A 22,944-nucleotide genomic window follows, 5' to 3' on the forward strand; every position below is an offset into this window, starting at 1 on the left:
AGTGCAATTGTAATACGATTTTAAGAAAGTTTCTTCAGTGACGGACACAGCAGGGAGTGTAGATGGAAGGGGATGCGAGCTGTGGTGGTGAGGGGCACAAGAAAATGATCAGATGAATAATATTCAGGGGCAGTTTTGTTCCTGCGTTGAAGTCCAATTCTACATCCCAGCTTTCATCCACACTGAACCCTTCCCTATGCAATGTTTCATCCACAGGCCAACATTTTCCAGCTGCCAATAATTGCATTCAGAAACTATCCTCCCTGAATTTCATTGCTCAGTTACATCTCTCCACAGCCCTTATCCACTCCCTAGAATCTCCATACATTCAGGACCAAGTATCACATTCCAATGGCTCTTAGTAGCTTCAAATGGACATTTGTTCTGAAGGAATCAGCCCTTTTATCACTTTCAACCTTTGAAGTGTTAGTGACTAGATTATTGAACTCACAACAGCAGTTAGAGAATTGTTATTCTTTATTAAGCGCACTATTTAGAACAGACCAACATATTGCAGGACAAAATATTACTAAACTGGAAAGTCTACTTGACTTTGTTTCCTTCTGAAACAAAGTTGGGTATTTCTTTTTGCTTCTTTCTTCCCTCTGAGGCGTACATGCTGATTTTTCTTCTGCTGCAACTTTTTTTTCATTGGCCCTTGGTCATATTCACAATTACTTGAAGGCCATGTATCTTTTTCCCTCCCAGTATACATTAAATCAATACACAAAGTCTCTCATTAGTGCCATAAACGTGTACCACAACCTTCACATCAAAAAGGTTCTGGCCCTGGCAGAAACAACTTAAATCAGCTTGCCTATATACACATGTCGCCTAATTTTCACTAATCACTGAAAAAAAAATTACATCAGGAGTAGTTCAATTTGCCCAGTTTTCCTTTAAAAATAATTGTGCATATGTATGAAAGAATGGCAACAGCAATAAACAGATTGCAAAAGATATTGGACTGTTAATTTGCCAAAGTAAAAGCCCTTAATTTTTCTCAAATTAAACAGTAACCTCAGGAGAATTTTAAAAACAAATACAAATGAAAATAACTCTATCCCACTGTTGTTGTTCATGGGAAACACTTTTAATCACAGGCATTTGAGTGGCAGCCTCATTAGCTCCCACTTCTACTACTATGGAAACCACCAGAAGCATTAATGCAACTAAATGTATTTGACACCATGAATGAAAATAAGGTGTAAAAGATAAATCTGAGAAAGGTTTTAGGTTGAAGCTTCACCCAATAATCCTGACTTGGTTTCCTCTGCAAGCACATTGATTTCATCTGATGCAGAGGTTTCGGTCTCTTCATTAAGAGTGTCAGGAGTTTTCATCTCCAAAAAGCAGTCTTCTTTTAATATCTGGTCAGTTCTCAATCTGTCATTAGGGTTGAAACAAATCAACTTTGACACCAAACTCAGCAGTTTAGGATCCTTTAAAAGAAAGAGGAAAACTTACTGTTCAATACTAATGATATTCTCAATTCACGACACTATGTTTCTGGTTGGCTAGCCACCCCACCCACCCAAATAGGTAATTATCAAGTCATTTTTAGTATGCTTTGAGGCATCTAGAGTTAATGGAAGTAAATTTGCCATTCCAGGCATGGTTCATGCACATTGTTGCTGTTACAATTCCATTAGTTTGAACTCAGTAAAGATCATTGGGTCTGTGGACTTGGGGGAGGTGTTAGGGGAAGGTCGTCAGTTTTCACTAACAATTGAACCAGTCAGATTTTTAATAAGAGAAACAGACACTGAAAGGCAGTACAGCACTTTTTTGGCATAGGACTCAACACAGGGAGGCAGAATGCTGCAACGACAGAAGAACTGTAGGACAGAATGCAGAAAGCTTCCTCTATTTCAGATCACCCAAAATATGGTTCTTTATTTTTCATTATGTATAGGTTGCACCAACTATATTATTAATATTGCTCATAACTCTTCACCCCATTGGAGAATATAACAATCCAATATTTCCACAGCATTCAGTCCACTTTCAGACCTTGAAGAAATCAAATACATGAGCAAATAACAAATATCCAACCCAGAACGCAAAGCAATACTATTATTTCCCTTGTTCTCACTACCGTACAAGTAGTTACAGGGCAGTGTGAATCAGCACCATAAAAATAATGCTCTCCAATTATTCAGAAGAGCAACTAACACTACTGAACATGTACATCTATGAGAGCTTACTCTTAAAATAACACTTTTTAAAAGGAATTGGAGAAATATCATAGAATCCCATCAAATCTGCACCAATTCTACCCTGGCCCTCTCACCCACTCTAACCCTTCTTGAAGTAGAAAATATTGAAGGCTATGGGGAAAGAGCAGGAGAGTGGGACTAAGTCTTTCAAAGAGATGGTGCAAGCATGATAAGCAAGTGGCCTTCTTTTCTGCTTCTTGATTCAATGAAGATATCATCAATAAAGTACATTAATCCTTGCATATTGTAATCACTCAGCATTGTGATTGACCAGTTTGCAAGGTTCAATGAATAAGTGTGTCTTTTTAGGAGTTTTGTGTTGCTTTTGCAGAAATATAAAATATTCAGCAGTGCTTTGGAAAGACATTAAATTGAGGAAACGTCACCCAGCGCAATATGTCTGTGGTAAAAATGTTAAAACTGAATAGTTTAAATAAGATAAGTTTTCTTCCTCACGTCTAAGAATTAAGCACCATATCAGTTTCATTGAATGATTAAAATGCATATACTGGCAGATTTTGTAGTCAAAGAAGGAGGAATGATGCTTGCTGTTCATCTTGCTGGGAGGAGAGCACAGGCTTTTCACAGGCCGTGAAGTGCCAACTTTCCGCCAACAGACCTTAACTCAGCATGATATCCGGTACAGGAGACGTGAGTGTGAGTGTAAGTGAGTCATATTTTAATAATACCCTGACAGTGTCCACTAGGCAGGTGACAAAGGGGCAGGGCAGTTTAGGCCATGGAGTCCCAAGCTATGAAGGCCAGTAGTAGCTGGGGGAGGAAGTGAATGACAGATCTCTCTGTTCACATGAGCAATGCACCCTTAGCAGCTATCTGCCGGCTTTTGGCGAGCAAGGCACGAGTCAACAGCAACTATAAAAACCAACCCTCATTAGCTATAGTAACTAGTAATCCAGAGATCCAGGTAATACTCTGGGGATCCTGGTTCGTAGCCCACTATGGCAGATGGAGAAATCTGAATTCAATAAAAAAAAGCCTGGAATTAAAAGTCTAATGATGACCATGACAACCTCAGAGTGAAGGGACGCTCCTTTAAAACTGAGATGTGGAGGAATTTCTTCAACGAGGGTGGTGAATCTGTGGAACTCATTGCCACAGAAGGCTGGGGAGGCCAGGTTGTTGAGTGTCTTTAAGACTGAGGTGGATAGGTTCTTGATCAATAAGGGGATCAAGGGTTACGGGGAGAAGGTAGGAGAATGGGAATAAGAATCATATCACCCACGATTGAATGGCAGAGAAGACTCAATGGGCCGAATGGCCTAATTCTGCTTCTATATCTTATGGTCTTATGCAACCATTGTCAATTGTTGTAAAAACCCATCTGGTTCACTAATGTCCTCTGGGGAAGGAAATCTGCTGTCCTGGTCTGGCCTACTAGTGACACCAGACCCACAGCAACGTGGCTGACTCTCAAATGTCCTTTGCAATAGCCTGGCGAGCCACTCAGTTCAAGAGCATTTAGGGATGGGCAATAAACACTGACCTTGCCAGTGATACTCACATCCCACAAATATAATGAGCGCTGAAAAAAACTTAGCAGGTCCATTAGAATCTGCAGACAGGAAAAACAGAATGTTCCAAAGAAAAGTCATATTGGACTCAAAAAGTTAAGTGTTTTTCTTTCTCTACCAATGCTGCCAGATCTGCCAAGATTTTCTAGCACTTCTGTTTCTATTTCAGATCAGGATAGCATGGTGGCACAATGGTTAGCATTGCTGTCTCACAGTGCTAGGAACCATATTCTCCCCTTGTCTGTATGAGTTTCCTCTGGGTAGTCTGATTTCCCACATCCAAAGATGTGCAGGTTAGGTTATGTGGCCATGCTAAATTGCCCCTTAGTGTCAGGGGAATAGCAGGGTAAATAAGTGGGGTTATGGGAACAGGGCCTGGGTGAAATTGTGGTTGTTGCAGACTCGATGGGCCAAATGGCCTCCTGCTGCACTGTAGGGATCCTTTGATTCTGTGATCTTGTGCATCCGCAGGATTTTGCGCTTATTGGATTTGCTTACCATATTTAGCTCACTAATGTCTGGAGTTCCATCAGGGTTTATTCTGAAGTCATTCTTAGGAAAGTTCAGCTGCAAAATTATAAAACAATATAATAGTTTCAAATGCAAGTATTTTGACATCCCATTAATTTGAAATCTAGGAACAGGCAGGCCGCTTAGCCCCTCACTGCCATTTTGCTACTTGGTGAGATCATGACTCATCTGTGACCTAACCTCATACATTTGCTTTTGACCTGTATTGCCCAATAAATTTGGTTATTGCAATATATCAAACTCAGATCCAAAATTAACCATTAACCCTGCATCAAAGGCCGTTATGCAAAAGCAAGTTTCAACTTCCACTCCCTTTGCGTGTAGAAGTATTTCCTAACTTTACTCCTGAAAAACCAGGCTCTGTAATTTCTTTCAATCTTTCCCATCAGTTCTCATTAATATTGTGAAAACTTGATTAGAATCACCTTTAAATCTTCTATATTCTAGGGGATACACCCAAATTTTATGTAACCTCTCCTCATAATTTGACCCTTAAAATCCAGGCATCATTCTGGTAAATCTATGCTGCAACCCCTAGAATACCAACATGCCTTTCCAAAGATGTGATGCACAGAAATGAATACAATACATCAGATGTGGTCTTTGTATAGCTTACTACAACTTCTAACCCCTTGCATTTTAATCCTCTGGATATAAAAGCCAGCATTCCATTAGCAATTTCGTTTTATTTTTATATATTATCCATGACATTTTAGCCTTTAAACTTTTGATAAAGTCCCACATTGGAGGCTAGTGTGCATGGGATTGGGGATAATATACAGTCATGGTTTCAGAATTGTTTAGCAGACAGCAAACAGCAGGAATAAATGGGTCTATTTCGAAGAAAGGATGTTCAGAGGCTTCAAGGTGATTTAGACAAGTTGAGCAAGTAAGCAAATATGTGGCAGATGCAGCACAACGTGGATAAACATGAATTTATCCACCTCGGACAATGAACAAAAATGGCAGAGTTTACATAAATGGTGATAGATTGGGAAATGTTGATGTACAAAAGGGATACAGAGGTCCTAGTGCACCAGTCACAAAGCAAGCACGCAGGTACAAAGCAAATAGTATGTTGGCCTTCATTCAAGAAGACAGGAGTGCAGGAGCAAGGACATCTTGCTGCAGCTGTTCAGGGCCTTGGTGAGACCACATCTGGAGTTGAGTGCGCAATTTTGGTATCTTTCACATAAGAAAAGATACACTTGCCATAGAGGAAGTGCAGCAAAAGTTCACTAGTCTGATTCCTAGAATGGCAGGATTGTCGTAGGAGGAGAAATTAGGCCTCTATTAACTGGAATTTAGAAGATTTAAATGAAACGTACTAAATTCTGACAGGGCACGACAGACTGGATGTAGGGATGCCAATTCCTCTGGCTAAGGGTCTACAACAAGGGGTTACAGAGTAAGCCATTTAGGACTGAGGTGAGGAGAAACTTCTTCACTCAGTGATGAAACCATCAAAGACTGTGAAGGCCAATATATAGGAGGAAATAGATTTTTAGACTCTTAAAAAGGTGTCAAAGAGTCTGAGAAGAATGCTGAAGCATGGTGTGGAGATAGAGAATCAACCATGATCATACTGACTGGCAGAGCAGGTTCAAAGGGCTCCTATTTTCTGCGTTTCTGGATCTCTAATCTCTTTGGATCTTCAGATATTCCAGGTTTCACCACTCACTATCAGCACCTCTTTGTAATATTATTCTTTCTACTACTTTTTTTTTTAAACACTCATTTAATGGATGTGGGAATTACTGGCTAGATCAACATTTATTGTTAATCACCCTTGAGGAGATGGTGGTGAGCCACCTTTTTGAACCCCTGAAATGCAGGTGGTGTGGGTACACCCACAGTGCTGTTAGGGAGGGAGTTCCAGCATTTGAACCAGTGACAGTAAAGGAACAGCAATATGTTTCCAAAACAGGACTGTTGAGTGATCTGAAGGGGAACTTGCAGGTGGTGGTGTTCCCTGGTATCTGCTGCCTTTGTCCTTCTGGATGGTAGTGGTCATGGGTTTGAAAGGTGCTATCTAAAGAAGCTTGATGAGTTCCTGAAGTGTATCTTGTGGATAGTGCACACAGTTGTTAATTTACATCAAATGGCAGAGGGAGTGGACGTGGTGCCAATGAAGTGGGTTGCTTTGTCCTGCATGGCTTTGAGCTTCTTGAATGTTGTTGGAGCAGACAAGTGGAGAGTTTTGTGAACAGGCTTTGGGAGTCAGGAGGTGAATTATTGGCCGCAAGATTCCTAACCACCAAACTGCTCTTACAGCCACATATAAGATTCAATTTCTGGTCAACAGTGAACCCCAGGATGTTGATAGCCATCTATTTTTGTGTCAATGACAAACCTGGTGTGTGGCTCCCTACTCATCAGAATCATTAATAATTGCAAAACAGAGGACCCAAAACTATTTCCTGTGGGTTACCAGCAGTCACACCCTGTCAATAAAGACACACTGCCCATTATCCCTATTCTGTCTCTCGCTGCTCAGCCAATTGCCCAACTATGTTGACTAGTTGCCCTCATTCCAGGAGTGTCAATTTTAGATTAACAATGTCTTATTTATTAATGACTTATCAAATGCCTTTGGCAAGTCCATATGAATAACAAACACACATAGTCAGCTGCCCATTCCTTTACTCACCCTTTCAAATAAAAATCATGGTTGTTCAAGCATGACTGACCTTTACAAATTACAAATTAAAACATACCCACAAAAGGAGGCAGCCGTAAGCAAAAACATCAGTTGCAGGTACAGCAGACTGGCCATTTCTTACTTCTGGGGCCGTGAGGTCTAATTTGTCGGCTACCATCCAACTAGCAATATTACGTTGATCCTACACACACAATAACTGCAGTCATACTTCTGGAATACATTTCAATGACATTACATTGCTACAGCTTGAGTATACTTCAGGAGAATTTTATATTAGGGACATCCTGATTAAAAATTGTTGTATAAATATTAATCTCCTCTTTTTGGAATAAATATTTCTTCATAGATTTATTTCTTTGCTATGTTATATGAGAGTTTCACTCCATAGCAACACAGTAGTTCCTTATTGCTGAAACTTGTATTAACCCATTTACAGTGGCAAATAGAGGTCAAATTGCTCAGAAATTGGACTTTTTGCCATCACAACGAACTAAAATTGGCCACTTCTGAATTGGCTCGAGGGATGCAAGTTTCATTTGATGTATACTTTTTATTCAGTCATGGGATGTGAACATTGCTATCAAGGCCAGTATTTGTTGCCTATTCCTAATTGCCCTGAAGAAGTTGCAGTCTGTGCAGTGACAGTGCTGACAGGGAGGGGGTTCCAGGATTTTGACAGTCAACAAATGATTTCATGTTTCCAAGCAGAGGTGATAATCAGGTCGATAGACTAAATTATTAAATATCAAGTGTTATAAAAATTTGGCAGATAACATCCTGATTGTTGCCATTCACTATGTCCATTGCCAACAAACTAAGCCCAAAAAACAGAAAATCACCACACTGAAGGAGACCACCTTCCACTGAAACTTTCATTTAGTTTAAACACTCTCCCCTTCTGGATTCCTAATTTCATAGGCCTTTCTAGAAGCCATTTGGCTCAGGGTAAGTGAATTGACCTACATTTTCATTTCCACATTAGGCTGCTGTATTTCTATCAGGGAAGAAAGTGACAAGAGGAAATGGTTGCTACATGCAGGGCACAATCTCCCACGGTATTACGCACAGGGAGTCAAGACCAAGTCTTCAGGTAAAGCTTGGCTCCAGGGTAGAGATAATCAAACCAGAACCTGCAAAAATAATGCAGTCCACAATTTACAGTCATGTATTCTCTCTTTGTTTTTATAATTGTTATAATTTTCTGTGTCCAAACAATCCAAGTAAACTGGTCACATGGTAATTATACTGATCTACTGGTGGTCCCATTGTAGTGTTTTCACATGTTGTAAGGTGTGTAATTATGGAAAACAAGTTTGCACAGAAAATTTCTATTTTAAATGTAGGCAGTGGAAACTATTACCAAGAATTAAAGATTACACCCACACACAAAGATGTCATGTGGCAGCGTTCGGGCTAATTGGTTTGTGATAAATAGGGGCGTTCATGTCATTTAAGGGATGACATGTGAGCAACTGATTTACAATAATTAAATAAATTAAAAAATTAAACCACACATTCAATTTTTTAGTGGTGTTTTGGGAACTGATCCTTACAACTCTGACCATTACTCTGCTAAAACCAAATCCATACTTTCTTATCCAATTTCGATACCTCTTTAATCTTTAAAGTTGAGAACACACATTTAGTACACAAGGTGGAGGTATACATCTAGTAGTTAGCAAGGAGGGGAAATGGGGAACAAAAAACAAAGTGCTCGAAATACTCAGCAGGTCAGCAGCATCTGTGGAGACAGAAAGAGGGTTGTTTCAAGTTGAATGTGATTCTTCTTCAGAGCTGAAGGAAGGTAGAAATATGATGGGTTTATGATATTGAAAGAGGGAAGGGGGTAGTAGAACAAAAGGGAAGATCTGGGATAGGGTAGAAGGTGGAAGAGGTTGAATGACAAAGCTATCATGGAACATGGTAATGGTTGCAGTAAAGAGACTAAGCATTGTTCCAGAGCGAAGGTGAACTGTAAAATAATAAACAGCTCAGTGAGAAAGCAAAAAATGAAAAACAAGATTAACACCAGCACATACTGCAAAAAGTTCAGGATTAAAACGAGTGACAGAGTTCAAAGTCTGAAATTATTGAACTCAATGTTGACTAAGATGAGGTGCTGCCCATTGAGCTTTACTAGAACGCTGCAGCAGGAAGAGGACAGAAACATGAGGGCAAGAGGAAAGTGGAGAATTAAAATGGCGAGCTACCTGCAGCTTGGGGTTATGCTCAAGGACTGAGTGGCAAAGTTCCCCAAAGCGTTTGGTCTCCCCAGTGTAGAGGAGACTGCGTTGTGAGCAGCAAATACTGTAAACAGAACGTACCAGTAAATTGCTGCTTCAATTGGAAGGAGTATTTGGGGGCCTTGGACAGTGTGAACTGAAATTGCATGGCAAGATACTGTGGAAATGGGATGAGATGTTGTGCGAGGGAACATCTGAATCCTATTAGTCTTCAAGGTGCATGCAGTACCAGTATCTGAGCTGACAGCTGCAATGCAAGTGTGAGATCAAGTGATGAGAGTCCATCATCAATGCTGCACTATTGGTCCCTCTTTTCCTCCTCCTATGAATACTGTGACATGGTGGTTCTTGACTGTCTGAAAGCAGGAAATCAAAGGAGGAAAGTTGGATGATGGAAAAAGGCATGGGTCAGAAAGGAAGAGGTTCTTGGAGACAACCTCTCTAAACTCAATCATGTCAGCTAGCAGGATGGATTGGGAGTTGAGCGGGGGTAAAACAACAGTAACATCCTCAAATGTTCTCAGCAATGCTGAATTCCACAGGCTCTGTCACAGCTGGCCTTGTGATATGGAAAACCATCTCTATAGGGCTCAGCAAATACAAGTGTCAGTCCAATGCTATTGTGTGCTGTGCATGATCTGGAGTGCTAGAGATTGGCGCCCCTCTTGCGTGTTGCATATGCAGAGTGAGGGGCTGGTCGAATGGTGAATACATGTCCCTGAGCAGAAACATGAAGCACTGCTGCCAGGTTCTTTGGTCTAGGTGACAGGAACTGATCCCTGGCCACCTGCTCCTAATCCTGAGGGAAGTTCTTGTGGGCCTTCTCACTTTTTGCAATAGCACGGCAACTCTGACAAGGTACCGCATGGTAGGCTGTTGCACAAGGTTAAACCCTGGATCCCATGAGATATCTAAATGGACACAAAATTGGCTTCTTGATAGAAACCAGAGAGTGGTTGTACAGGGTTGTTTTCCAAACTGGAGGCCTATGTCAGTTATACTAATGATTTGGATGAGAATATAGGAGGCATGGTTAGTAAGTTTGCAGATGACACCAAGATTGGTGGCATAGTGGACAGTGAAGAAAGTTATCTCCAATTGCAACGGGATCTTGATCAACTGGGCCAGTGGGCTGACGAATGGCAGATGGAGTTTAATTTAGACAAATGATGCATTTTGGTAGATTGAACTAGGGGTAGGACTTAATGATAGGGCACTGGGGAAAGTTACAGAACAAAGATCTAGGGATACATGTTCATAGCTCATTGAAAGTGGAATCACAAGTGGACAGAGTGGTGAAGGAGGCATTTGGCATGCTCGGTTTCATCGGTCAGAACATTAAATACAGGAGCTGGGATGTCTTGTTGAAATTGTACAAGGTAAAGCCACACTTAGAATACTGCGTGCAATTCTGGTCACCCTATTATAGAAAGGATATTATTAAACTAGAGAGAGTGCAGAAAAGATTTACTAGGATGCTATCGGGTCTTGATGGTTTGAATTATAAGGAGAGGCTGGATAGGCTGGGACTCTTTTCCTCTGGAGCATAGAAGGCCGAGGGGTGATCTTATAGCGGTCCATAAAATAATGATGAACACAAATCAACTAGATAGTCAAATTCTTTTCCCAAGGTAGGGGGCATAGGATTAACGTGAGAGGGGAGAGATACAAAAGTGTCCAATGGGGCAATTTTTTCACAGAGTGGTGAGTGTCTGGAACAAGCTACTAGAGGTAGTCATAGAGGTGGGTACAATTTTGTCTTTAAAAAGCATTTAGATAGTTACATGGGTACGATGGGTATAGAGGGATATGGGTCAAATGCAGGCAACTGGGATTAGCTTAGGGGTAAGGCGTCATGGACAAGTTGGGCCGAAGGGCCTGTTTCCATGCTGTAAACCTCTGACTCTGACTCCTCCTGCCCACTTCCACCACCACATCTGTGACCCTAGAGTCCTCCCTTTGCCCCCCCACCCAGTGTTCAATTCTCCTTGTTTAGAATTGCAGCAATAGTATGCAGCAGCAGTCTTCCTGGATTCAGAACAATGAAAGTCAAGTGCATTCAGGATAATTTAATATTGATCTAATCGAGATCATATACAATTGAATTCAACACTGGATCTCAAACAAAAAAGGGAAAAATGTGAAACAGCTATCAAGATTCTAGTTTTAAGTAAGGCTGACTTCAATGGGATGAACACAGTAAGAAGTCCAACAAGTTTGTCCAACTTGTTGGACTTTAATCTGGTGTTGAGAGACTTCTTACTGTGTTTACCACAGTCCAACGCTGGCATCTCCACTTCAATGGGATGAGGCAGAGACTATTATTGGAGCAAATCTATTGATGGATAAAGTAGCAGAAGATCAGTTAGAGATGTTCAAAGGAGAATTTAATGCAATATAGAAATCAATTTATACTGAAAGTGATCAAGTCTACTCACCTCCTTAAAAAAAAGCTATGGACAACATAAAACTAACTGAAAAAGTGGACAAAAAATACAGAAGTTAGCACACATCTTATCAACTGGAAAAAATACAGATAAACAGTGACAAAACAGATAGCAACAGCAACAAAAAAGAAGGAGTATGGAAATAAATTTAAGAGATACCTAAATCAGCACAAAATGTTTTACAATTATTTTTAGGAGAAAACATTGTGGTCAGGAATAATGTAGGTCCCTTGAAAAGTGAGAACATTATATGGTCAATGAAAATAAAGACCAGAAATGTTGAATATTGTACTACCAAACAGCTACAAACGGAATCATTACTTTGCATCAATATTAACAATAGAGAAATAATTTTACATACTGGATATGCCAAGGAAATTAAAGTTGAATGAGAGACAGGAAGCCTCTCAAAAATGTCAGCAAAGTAACAGTAATGAAGAAAATTGTTACTAAATTAAGTGACAAATCTCCAAAATGAGTTTGTTTCCATCCAGAAATTTAAAGCAAGTCAGTGAGAATATTGTAAAATTTTCCTGATTCAGGAACCATTCCTTTAGGTTGGAAAGTTGCATGTGTCCTTCCACTATTTTAAAAAAAAGTTGGGGGGGGGGGGGGGGGCAGGAAACCGCAAGAATTACAGACCAGTTGGGAATTGCAAAAGTCTAAAGATTAAAGACTAAACACCATGAAGAATTTCAGCCAGCATGGATTAGCGAAGGGTAGGAGGACACGTTGGACACAGCTGAACTTTTTGCAGAAATGCCAAGTGAATGTTCCATCTCATCCCCTTTGAGGTCCCATTGTCACAGATGCCAGTGTTCAGCCAATCAATCCACAGATATGATAAAGAAACAGCTAAAAACACTGAATATCCGAGTGGTAGTACTAAAAATTTGTGCTCCAAAACTATCTGCACCTCTAGACATGTTGCCCCAACACAGCTACAACACTAGTGTCAATTCAATGAAGTTGGAAAAAAAAAAATCGCACAGCTATGTCCTAACCACTTAAAATAGGCGGTATCCAACTGATTAGTGCCCCATAAGTCTACTCAAGCATCAAAGTGATGGAAGGTATTGTGAACATTGCTATTAAGCCACAATTACTGATTTGATGCTCAGGTCAAGTTTCAGAAGGAGCACTCAACTCCAGATTTTAGTATAGCCTTAGTCTAAACGTAGAAAAAAGGAGCCAAATTCTAGAGGTGAAGCAAAGTGACTGAACGCAACATCAAGGCAGAGTGTAGCATGGAGGAGTGCTATTAAATTGAAGCCAATGGTAATCACTGGACAAATTTTCTACTGACTGGGGTCACTTCTAGCACAAAGGCTGTGAATGTTGGAGGCCAACGATCTCAGCCCCACCACATCATTGCAGGAGTTCCTGAGGGTTGGCCCAATGTCCTTCAGCTGCTTCACCGATAGCATTCCCTTCATCATAAAGTCACAAGTAAGGTGCCCACTAATGATTGCACAGTGCACAAGACCATCCATGCTTGGAAACATATTGCCATTCCTCCATCTTTATTAGGTCAAATTCCCAGAACACCTTATTTAAACGTAGTGGAAATACTTTCAGCACCTGCACTACAGCAGTTCAAGATGTGTTGCCAGTAACTTCTCAAAAGCAACTGGGGAAAGACAACAAACGATGGTTGCACCAATGTCCAAATCCTATGCACAACTGAAAAAACTAAAAGATGACCAATGGACAAGTGTCAATGGATGTTATTTATATGGCTTCCCAGAGCTCTGTAGTCTTGCCAACTACAGTTGTGAATGGTAGTGGACAATTAAAACAACTAATTGAAGGAGGATTTGATTTATTTCACATGTATTAATAGTGAAAAATGTTGTTTCTTGTGCACTGTACAGACAAAGCCTACCATTCATAGAGGGAAAGGAGAGTGCAGAATGTAGTGTTACAGTCATAGCCAGGACATAAAGAAAGATCAACTTAGGGCAAGGTAGGTCCATTCAAAAGTCTGGTGGCAGCAGGGAAGAAACTGTTTTTGAGTCGGTTGGTATGTGACCTCAGACTTCTGAATCTTTTTTTCTGAAGAAAGTTGGTGAGAGAGAGAATGTCCATGAGGTCCTTAATTATGTTGGCTGCTTTTCCGAGGCAGCAGGAGGTGTAGACAGAGACAATGGATGGGAAGCAGGTCTGCATGATGGACTGGGATACATTAACGACGTTAATAGCTGAATAATAGGGGGAACCCAGCACGTCAGTGTAATATGTAAGGCTAAAACATTTGCAGCCATTTTCAACCAGACGTGTTGAGTAGATGATCCATCTTAGCCTCCACCCAAGGTCCCCAGCAAGACACGAGTCTTCAGCCAATTTTATTCACTCCATGTGATATTAGGAAACAGCTGAAAACACTGGATATTGCAAAGGCTACGGACCCTGACAATAATACTGAAGGCGTCTGCTCCACAACTAGCTATGTCCTTATCTATGCTGTTCCAGTGCAGCTACAACACTGGCATCTATCCTGCAATGTGAAAATTGCCCAGGTGTGTCCTGTCCAAAAAAAGTGGGATACTGCCCCATCATTCTACTCTTGATCGTCAGCTGGGTCCAAATCAGCACTGGAGAGCACCTACACCACATGAATTGCAGAAGTTCAAAGTGGCAGCTCACCATCTCAAGGGCAATTAGGGATGGGTAACAAATGCTGGCCAAATAATCCTGCATTTCTCATTATGGAAGTTAAATCAATACCTGTTGTCTTCCGTACCTTTTCCTGAAGGTATTAACAAACCATCCTTGCCCTATTTGACTGGAATTTTACTGTGTACAAGACTTCAAAATGTTTTTCCTGTGGCATTAATGCATTATACCACCCATTAACTGTCACTTTGCAAAAGGTAATTAGTAAATCTACACTTAAGCTTCCTTCTAATTTCCATGTTATTTGTTCCATATTTTGCCTGTTCCGATTCATCATGATCAGGTTTAGTTAAGTGAATGCACTAGCTCTGCCGATGAGTTAAATCAACAGGGTTTTCTCTACCAGGTGTGGATTATTGTTTCATCACCTTGAATGATCGTGCAAGCAGCTTAAAAATAGCTAAATACAGAGAGAGAGACATTATGGTGCAATTCTCAGAAAATATGTAATTGTAGCAAATGTTGCACTACTTACAGCAGTCTTGGTAAAATCAAAGTCTCCGACAATTCCACATTCACGGTTTACAGCAAACACATTGTGAGCATGAAGTGCACCATGAACAATGTTCAAGTTATGAAGAGTCTGCAGACCATTTGCCACACCTCGCATCACTTTGTTAACTTCCTTCAAACATAAATGCAGATTGAATGCATTTTAATACATTTTCATGAGGCAACCAGATCAGTTTATTGAAATTAGTAGGGTAATTTTCTGAATTCACTGCCGGAAATTGTTGTTATACTGATTTAATTTTGGACAGAGTATTTATTGGCAATCTCCCCACAGTTTTCCCATGCACACTGCTGGAATATTAGGTCCCTCACAAAAAGCTTGAACTCAAAACTATCCCCAAAATACCACGCCCATCTCCAAGATAAACTGCATTGGAGATTCTGACATTTTAATCACACACTAAATAAAACCATATTACATCATAACTGTTACCATGATGAAGAAACAAGATTTCCAAATAAATCTCTGAAAGCCTGTGCCAAACAACTCAATTTTCAAAAAAGGTATAAAACAATTTCCAAGTCCTAATATTAATTTGCTAAAATATAGGACCTGCTACTTCAAAAAAGTGTTGAGTCAATTTTGTGGCACAATGCAATTCTTCAGCAAGCACATTGATTATGGCAAAATTTAGTGCCCAGATTGACAAAACAAAGCATCAAAAATCAAAATGAGAAAAAAAGAGCAAAAGTTTGATGTAAACAAATCACTTTAGAATATAGTTAATTAAAATATTCCAATAATGCTTGACAATTATGGCTGCCACTTTAATGTTATCATTACAAACATTAATCCTTACTGCTTCCTTTGTTAATTTACGGCCTCTCACTTACGAACTCATAGGAGTTGATGCATATTCAGTTTAGACGAAACCTAGGCTGTATTTGGTTTTGGGATGGGAGAGAGGCGTGGGCAAAGCAGTACCTATCCTCGGTTGCTGTGATAAGAGTCAACCAGAAGTCCTAAAACTGTAATCACACGTAGGTCAAACTGAAGTGGTGGCAGATACATTTCTCTTAAAAAAAAAGCTGCAGAACTAGTAGGTTTTTACATCAATCTGCCAGATGCTGCAGTCATTTTCTGGCATTGGTCCATAAGTTACTAGACTGAGTTTAATTTCATAACCGCTATGCCGGAATTTGATCTCATGATATAGTCCAAGTGCTAAACCCATGGAGCCAGTGTGCAGGAATTTTTGTCCCAACATCCTCAGAATCTGAAAGCTTTTGTTCGACATCATGTTTCGATACACAAGTTGAGATATCTAGACCGAGAAATTTTCCAGGTGCTACGTTGCCGTTGCCTCCTAAAATGGCAAGCCCAACGCCCACCTGTCCTTCTGACAGAAGTGCATCAGCAACCATATTGGAAAAGAGGAACAAGGGCTGTCCTGAATCCCTGCATATGAAAATCAAGAGCCCAGTATCTGCTTTAAATACTTGCCCCAACAGTAATCTGAGCTGAAGCAGCCAACACCTTTGCTGGCTGCATTCAAGGAAACAATTGTAAAAGAGATTTAGACTTGAGAAGACTTTTAAAGATATGCGAGTAAGAAAAAAAACTTAAGTGTTTTCCGCAGCTTGTTTTGCCTGGAACAGATTGCTAACCTGAACTTTAAGCTGGAGGCCTGCAGGTAGAAGGGTGCCACGATGCATCAAACATGACTGACCAGGAACCTCTCCTGCTCTTATGAACTGCCACTGGAAGTATTTGCAGGTTGATAATAACCGGTTTGGCTACGTTACATACACACATTCTGTGGCTATCAACTCCAGGAGCTTCAGCTAAGTGGCAAGTAACATTCCTACCACACAAGCACCCAGCAACCTCCAACAAAAAAAAAGGAATCAAAACACCACCTCTTGATGTTCAATGTCATTACAACTGCTTAATCTCCAACCATCTGCATTCTCAATTGAGCCATCACTGACCAGAAATTCAACAAAACGAGTCACCTAAACTTCATGGCTACCAGAACATATTCAAATGTGAATGAATTCCATCCCGAATCACAAAGTCATTTAAATCGCTAATAAAACATTTGTAAGGAGTGTAATGAAATACTCTCCAACTGCATCAATCTTGTGGCCTCTTGTGCATCATTTCCAAAGTGTTAATATTTTACAACATGGAGGTTGATGTAATATGATTTTAATATGGAAAGGGACTAATTAAATGTCGAATTTTATTATGAGGAGAAGTTGAATTAAAGACCTAATTTTCCACGTGCTCTTCGTAACAAGACAGACAGTCATGTAGATAACTTCACCATCCAGGAGGGCAGTTTACCCTGTGAATGTTAATTGAACCGAGTTTGAAGTTTCAATTGAGCAATAATAAAGATTTTAATGATATCATTAAAAGACCTTCTGGACAGTTTCCAGCTTTCACTATGAGAATCAAATCTCTCAATGCCGTGATGTGCTGAAAGAGGTTTTAGAAGTTAACTGAATCCTATTTTCAGCTCACTGGGTATTGAGTGCATTTGGAAATGCCCCATGAAGTATTATTAACCCATTTACTTTACCTAGGTATCAAGATTAATAAATGGAACTCACATCTGAGATTAGAGGGTTGGTGGCCTGCACTGTTTTCAAACACCATCCTGTATAAAATGGCACCATGACATACGTCACTGGTTCAGACTAGAGAAGGTACAAAATAGGATTTCAGTCAACAAAAATGATCGGTGGTCAAATATAACATTTTTACAATTAAAGAATTCACTGTAATAATGATGCTAAGCTATATATTTATCAAAGTACACCAATTATCCAATGTATGAAAAGACAGGTTAATATTTTGCATAGCTCACTTTGTGCAGAAAAAACACTTTTGTATTTTAATAGTACCCCACTAGAACATTAGCCTCACTCAGCGGCATTGGTAGACCTGCTGTGTATTTCCATATACATTTCTGATTTATATCAATTACCATTGACAGTGACTTTGATTGTGGTGTATTTTCATTCCATGCCCTTTTGACACGGACAAAGCACCATTCTCCTTTAATGCCTTCCCTCCACTGTTTCTTGGAACTGCCCTGAATTGTTTCCAATCCTGCCCATGACAGCATCAAAAATATTTTGTCTTTCTGCCCCTTCACCTTTACATCTGAGCCCCCCAAGGATCAAACATGGTGCCCTCCTTTTTAATGCAGCCCAGAGACAATATTATCCAAATGGGGTTAGATTCTACATGTAAGCAGATGGAACACTGTTCTCTCTCTCTCTGTTGCCTTGACCCTTGCCTTGTTGTGTATTATAGGATTACTGGTCTGACATCCAAATTAGTCAAGCCTGTTTCCTCCGGTTAAGTACTGGAAAGTCTGAAGCCATCATCCTGAGCCTTTATCACAATCTCTGTATCTTCACCACTAATTCCATTCCCATATCTCCTTGATTCCAATCTGATCTTCAGACCCTGTATCATCTCCATCAGAAAAGGTCCCCTATTTTCACCTTTGTAATCATCCACCTCCCCCTATTTGCTACTGAAATCTTATCCCTACTTTTGTTATTTCCAGATTCAATGCACTTCTGCTCAGATCCAATTCTCCATCCACTGTAAATTTCTGTTCAGTTTGGAAAGACAGCTTGATTCCCCATTATCAGCATGGTTTTAAGGATAAGTCATGCTTGACAAACTTGCTCGAGTTCTTTGAGGACATAACCAACAAGGTGAATAATGTGGTATATCTAAACTTCCAGGTGTTTGACCAGGTGCCACATAAAAAACTGATCCAGAAGGTGGTGAGATTACATGGGATTGGGGGTACAGTACTTGATTGGATTGATGATTGGCTGACTGACAAGTGCAGGGTCAGGATAAATGGGTCCTTCTCTGGCTGGCAAACTGTAACTAGCAGGATGCTGCAGGGGTCAGTCTTCAGACCTCAACTGTTTATAATCTTTGTAAATGATCTGCAAGCAGGGACAGAGTGCAACATTGCTATGATTTCCCACCTACTAAAACAGGTGGGAAAACAGGCAATGAAGAGGAGATAAAGATTTTACAGACAGATATAGATAGATTCAGTGAATGAGCCAGAATTTGGCAGATGGAGTTTAATGTGGATTTGTGTGAGATTGAGATTGTCCATTTTGGTAGAAAAAAAATAGAAAGACAAATTATCTAAAATGGAAAGCAGATTTAAAATGTATCCGGGCAAACAGATCTGGGTGTCTTTGTTCATGAATCACAGAAAGTCGGTATGCCGGTTCAGCAGGAATTAAAAAAACGAAATGAGATGTTAGCATTTATTGCAAAAGGACCGGAATATAAAACTGGAGAAGTTTTGTTGCAATTGTACAGGTGGTGGAAAGACCACATCAGCAATGGTATGTCCAATTTTGGTCTCCTTATTTGAGGAAGGATGTGGTGGTACTGGAGGCAGTTCAGAGGAGGTTCACCAAATTGATCCTGGGGATGAAAGAGTTGATAAATGAGGAGAGATTAAACAGTTTGGGCTTATACTCACCGGAATTTCGAAGGATAGAGGGGATCTGATTGAAGTATATAAAATGCTAAAAAGAGATTGATAAAGAAAAGGTAGACCAAATGTTTCCACTTGTGGAGCAATTTCGAACAAGAGGTCACAGGTATAGATTGTGAGGATGTAGATTTTAAACTGAGATGAGGAGGAATTACTTCTCACAGGTGGTGGTGAATTTGTGGGACTCGCTGCCCCATAGTGCAGTGGAATCTGAAGCATTAAATGGTTTCAAGAGGGAAATAGATAGATACATTTCTAATAAAAAAAACACATTAAAAAGGGATATGGGGAACAGGTGGGGAGGTGGATTTGAGGCCCTGAAGCATGTTCTGATTAAATGGTGGAACAGGCTTATAGGGCTGAATTGCCCACCTCCAATTCCTATGTTCAAAGTTATGATATCTGTATTCTGAACTGCAGCAAGTTCCACTCACTTATCACCCTGATTTTTGCTGGCCTACATCAGCTTCCAGTTCAAAACAAATTTCAAATTCTCATCCTGGTCCCCACATGACCCTTACCCTCCTCATCTAAGTTTCTTTAACCCTAAAACTCTTCCAAAATGGGATTCCTCTAATTCTGACCTCTTGTGCCACCAATCGTTCCTTCACCCCAACCTTGACAGATGTCTTCAATTACACATTTGAATTTTCTCCTCTCTCCCCTCTGTTATGACCCACCTCTTTGACAAAGATCTTGTTACCCTCTTCAAAATCCCATGCTTTATCTCAGCGTCCGTTTTTGTCCAATTACAACTAATGTTAAGCACACGGTGCACTTAGAAGTTGTTGTTGCTTTTGTTTCTCCTAGTTTAATATTATAGCGCTTTTTTGTCACTCACCTTGCAAGCAAACAGGTACAGAATAGGTAGGAGTCCAGATTCTTCCTTCAGCACGGACCAAGCTTGGTGATATTTTGCAGCTCTTTCTATCATTTTGCCTTCTGTGGCAGTATCTACAGAATAGCCCTAATAAAAGGAATATAACACTCATCAGGAAACAGCAGAAAAACAACATTGCAGTGCAATCCATGGCAACGATAAGAGCAAGAGTTAAAGCTACATCCACATTATTTTTCAATTCAGGAATAACCTGGAGGGATTGGGTTAGAGGGAGAGAGGGGGATGAGGAGGAATGGGATATTCCATCGAAAGATTTAAAGGGAATTATGCAAATAAGTTACAACTCTCCCACCAACAAGTACTACCTTCAAGAGGATTTTCTGGGATTTAATTTCAGAGGACACCAATGGCCGCTTGCTGCTCAGTTCCTTCATGGGTTCTGGATCAAACAAATCACGCTCCAGGCTATCAGTGAATAGTCCAGCAGATTGCTAAAAAAAAGGAGCAATACCAAAGCATGTTAACTACTGATGAAAAAGACACCCCCCGTACCCTTCTATTTTGGTGAGTGCAAGGCCAGGGAAGTGGGATTTATTGAAAATCTTAAATAAATTGCTCTTTTTATTTATTTTTCCCAATCTGCAAAAGCATTTGCAAAGCAGGGCCGCATATTGCCATTATACTTTGACAGAATTTTCAGTCTATAACTTGAATTCAGTTTTTTTTTTAACTAAATGAACATTTCTTCTTTCCAATTCCACAACAGCTTGTTCAAGCAACAGGGTGCTCTTTTATCCATCTGTAGGCAGATGACACAATCGTATATTTTGCAAGTCCATTCAATCTTTCTATTTTGCATGATTTGCAACTCAGTTTCGCTAATGTACAACACTTTTCCGTCTTCACCTTCTGCTGAACTCAACTGAGACCAGTTTTACGCTGCTTAGTAGGAAAAAGTTTTCAAAATGTTAATGCTTGATAACTCTGAACTTGATCAAGTTTCCGCTTGTAAATATCTCAGAATCTGGCTGATTTAACTTTTAATTTCCACATTAACATTTTACAAGCTAAGGTCAAGGGCAAGTCTAGACTTGGTTTTCTGTATCACATCAAGTCCACTTTACAATCACTGCCCAGTTGCACTATATTTTAGTTGTCTATCCTGCCTATTTTTGATTATACTGACCTCACTGATAAAATGGTCTCCAAAACCTCTTGTGGTAAGTTAGGGACGCTCTCACTCTGCAATTGGATTTGTGGCTGGTGTCTCTTTTCAGCCTGAACACTGTGACCTGAATTCCCTAACTGACCTACATTGCATATAAGCATCAACACCACTGGCTTCTATGAATTTACCAAGTCTTGCTAGGGAAAACATCTGCCTACTTGAAAAGTCTGTTATGTTTTACTGTCTCTTCATAAAATCTGAAGTAATGTGACAGAGTCTTTGGTCATAATTCATTTCACTTCGCAGCTGTCACTGATGAGAACAAGGTACCACTAAAACTGGAGCTACCTCAAAGAGCAAAGAACAGCACAGGAACAGCCCTTCAGCCCTCCGAGCCTGCAACCATCATAATGCCCTAACTAAACTAAAAAACCTTCTGCCCTTACTTGGTCTGTATCCCTCTATTCCTTCACTATTCACCTATCCAGGTGCCTCTTAAATGTTGCTAATGTGCCTGCTTCCAACACACCTTCAGGCAGCACATTTCAGGCACCCATCACTCTGCCCAATAAACCTTCCCTGCACATCTCCCTTAAACTTTCCCCCTCTTACCTTGAACCCGTGGCCCCTCATAATTGACACTTCCACCCTTGGAAAAAGCCTCCAACTATCTACGCCCCTCAATTTTGTAAACCTCTCATCAGGTCTCCCCTCAGCCGCCATCTTTCCAGCATAACTTCCCTCCATTGTCCCTTGAGTGGGCCTACTTGTTTTTCTTGCTGCCCACTTGCTCAAATATATGCATAAAAAGCCTTGGGATTCTCCTTGACCCTGTTTGCTAAAAACAAATGGCTCCTTTTAGCCTTCCCAATTCCATGTTTAAGTTCCTTCCTACTTCCACTATACTGAGGGCTTCGTCAATTTTTAGATGACAGTATGCTTCCTTTTGACTAAGTTTACAATTTCCTTTGTCATCCATGGTTCCCAAATCCTGCCAGTTCTATCTTCATTTTTGTGGGGACATGCACTTGCATGTCCTGCACTTCAATTAATTGGCCAACTCATTTTATTAGCATGGATGCCATTTACCAAAGGGTTAAGTCTCAGTCGAGTCAATTCTCTTTCACTGCTAATCTGTATTTTATTGATGTGGAGTTGCTGGTGTTGGACTGGGGTAGGCACAATAAATAGTCTCACAGTACCAGGTTAAAGTCCAACAGGTTTATTTGGTAGCACGAGCTTTCAGAGCACTGCCCCATCATCACTCCCTCCGAAAGCTCTTGCTACCAAATAAACCTGTTGGACTGTAACCTGGTATTGAGAGACTACTTAGAGTTTTATTGTTTCTTGTGTTTAAATGATTTCTTGTTGGGTAATTTATGTTGCTGCAGTGTTAGCCTCTTGACCAGGTTGTTATTGTAAATGAGAATTAGTTCTCAACTGGCTTACCTGGCTAAATTAAGGTTAAGCAAATAACACAAATTAATTATATACTCAAGCAACACATTAACAGGAGAACATTGCTCCAAATAAACTAGAAAATTAGTTTCTATAATACTAGTGTGTGGGTGGCATCAGACTTGAGCATTCTCAATACACTGGGTACAAAGAGACTG

The 22,944-nt window shown here is 40.2% G+C and overlaps 1 protein-coding gene across 1 annotated transcript in view; it reads right to left on the reverse strand.

Annotated features, from left to right (window-relative positions):
- Positions 1–493: 493 nt before the first annotated feature.
- The window catches only part of stk31 (serine/threonine kinase 31), an 85,885-nt gene continuing 63,434 nt past the window's right edge, over positions 494–22,944 (reverse strand). The window contains exons 17-23 of the mRNA XM_080206879.1: positions 20,526–20,651; positions 20,161–20,286; positions 17,383–17,469; positions 14,786–14,935; positions 7,000–7,125; positions 4,250–4,318; positions 494–1,442 (exon numbers count right to left, since the gene is read on the reverse strand). Coding sequence (XP_080063005.1) covers positions 1,233–1,442; positions 4,250–4,318; positions 7,000–7,125; positions 14,786–14,935; positions 17,383–17,469; positions 20,161–20,286; positions 20,526–20,651 — 894 coding nt within the window. The 3' untranslated portion in view covers positions 494–1,232. The remainder of the gene's footprint in view (positions 1,443–4,249; positions 4,319–6,999; positions 7,126–14,785; positions 14,936–17,382; positions 17,470–20,160; positions 20,287–20,525; positions 20,652–22,944) is intronic.

The sequence above is a fragment of the Carcharhinus amblyrhynchos genome, chromosome 2 (assembly GCF_965287045.1).
Source record: "Carcharhinus amblyrhynchos chromosome 2, sCarAmb.v2.hapA, whole genome shotgun sequence".
Classification (NCBI taxonomy): Eukaryota; Metazoa; Chordata; class Chondrichthyes; order Carcharhiniformes; family Carcharhinidae; genus Carcharhinus; species Carcharhinus amblyrhynchos.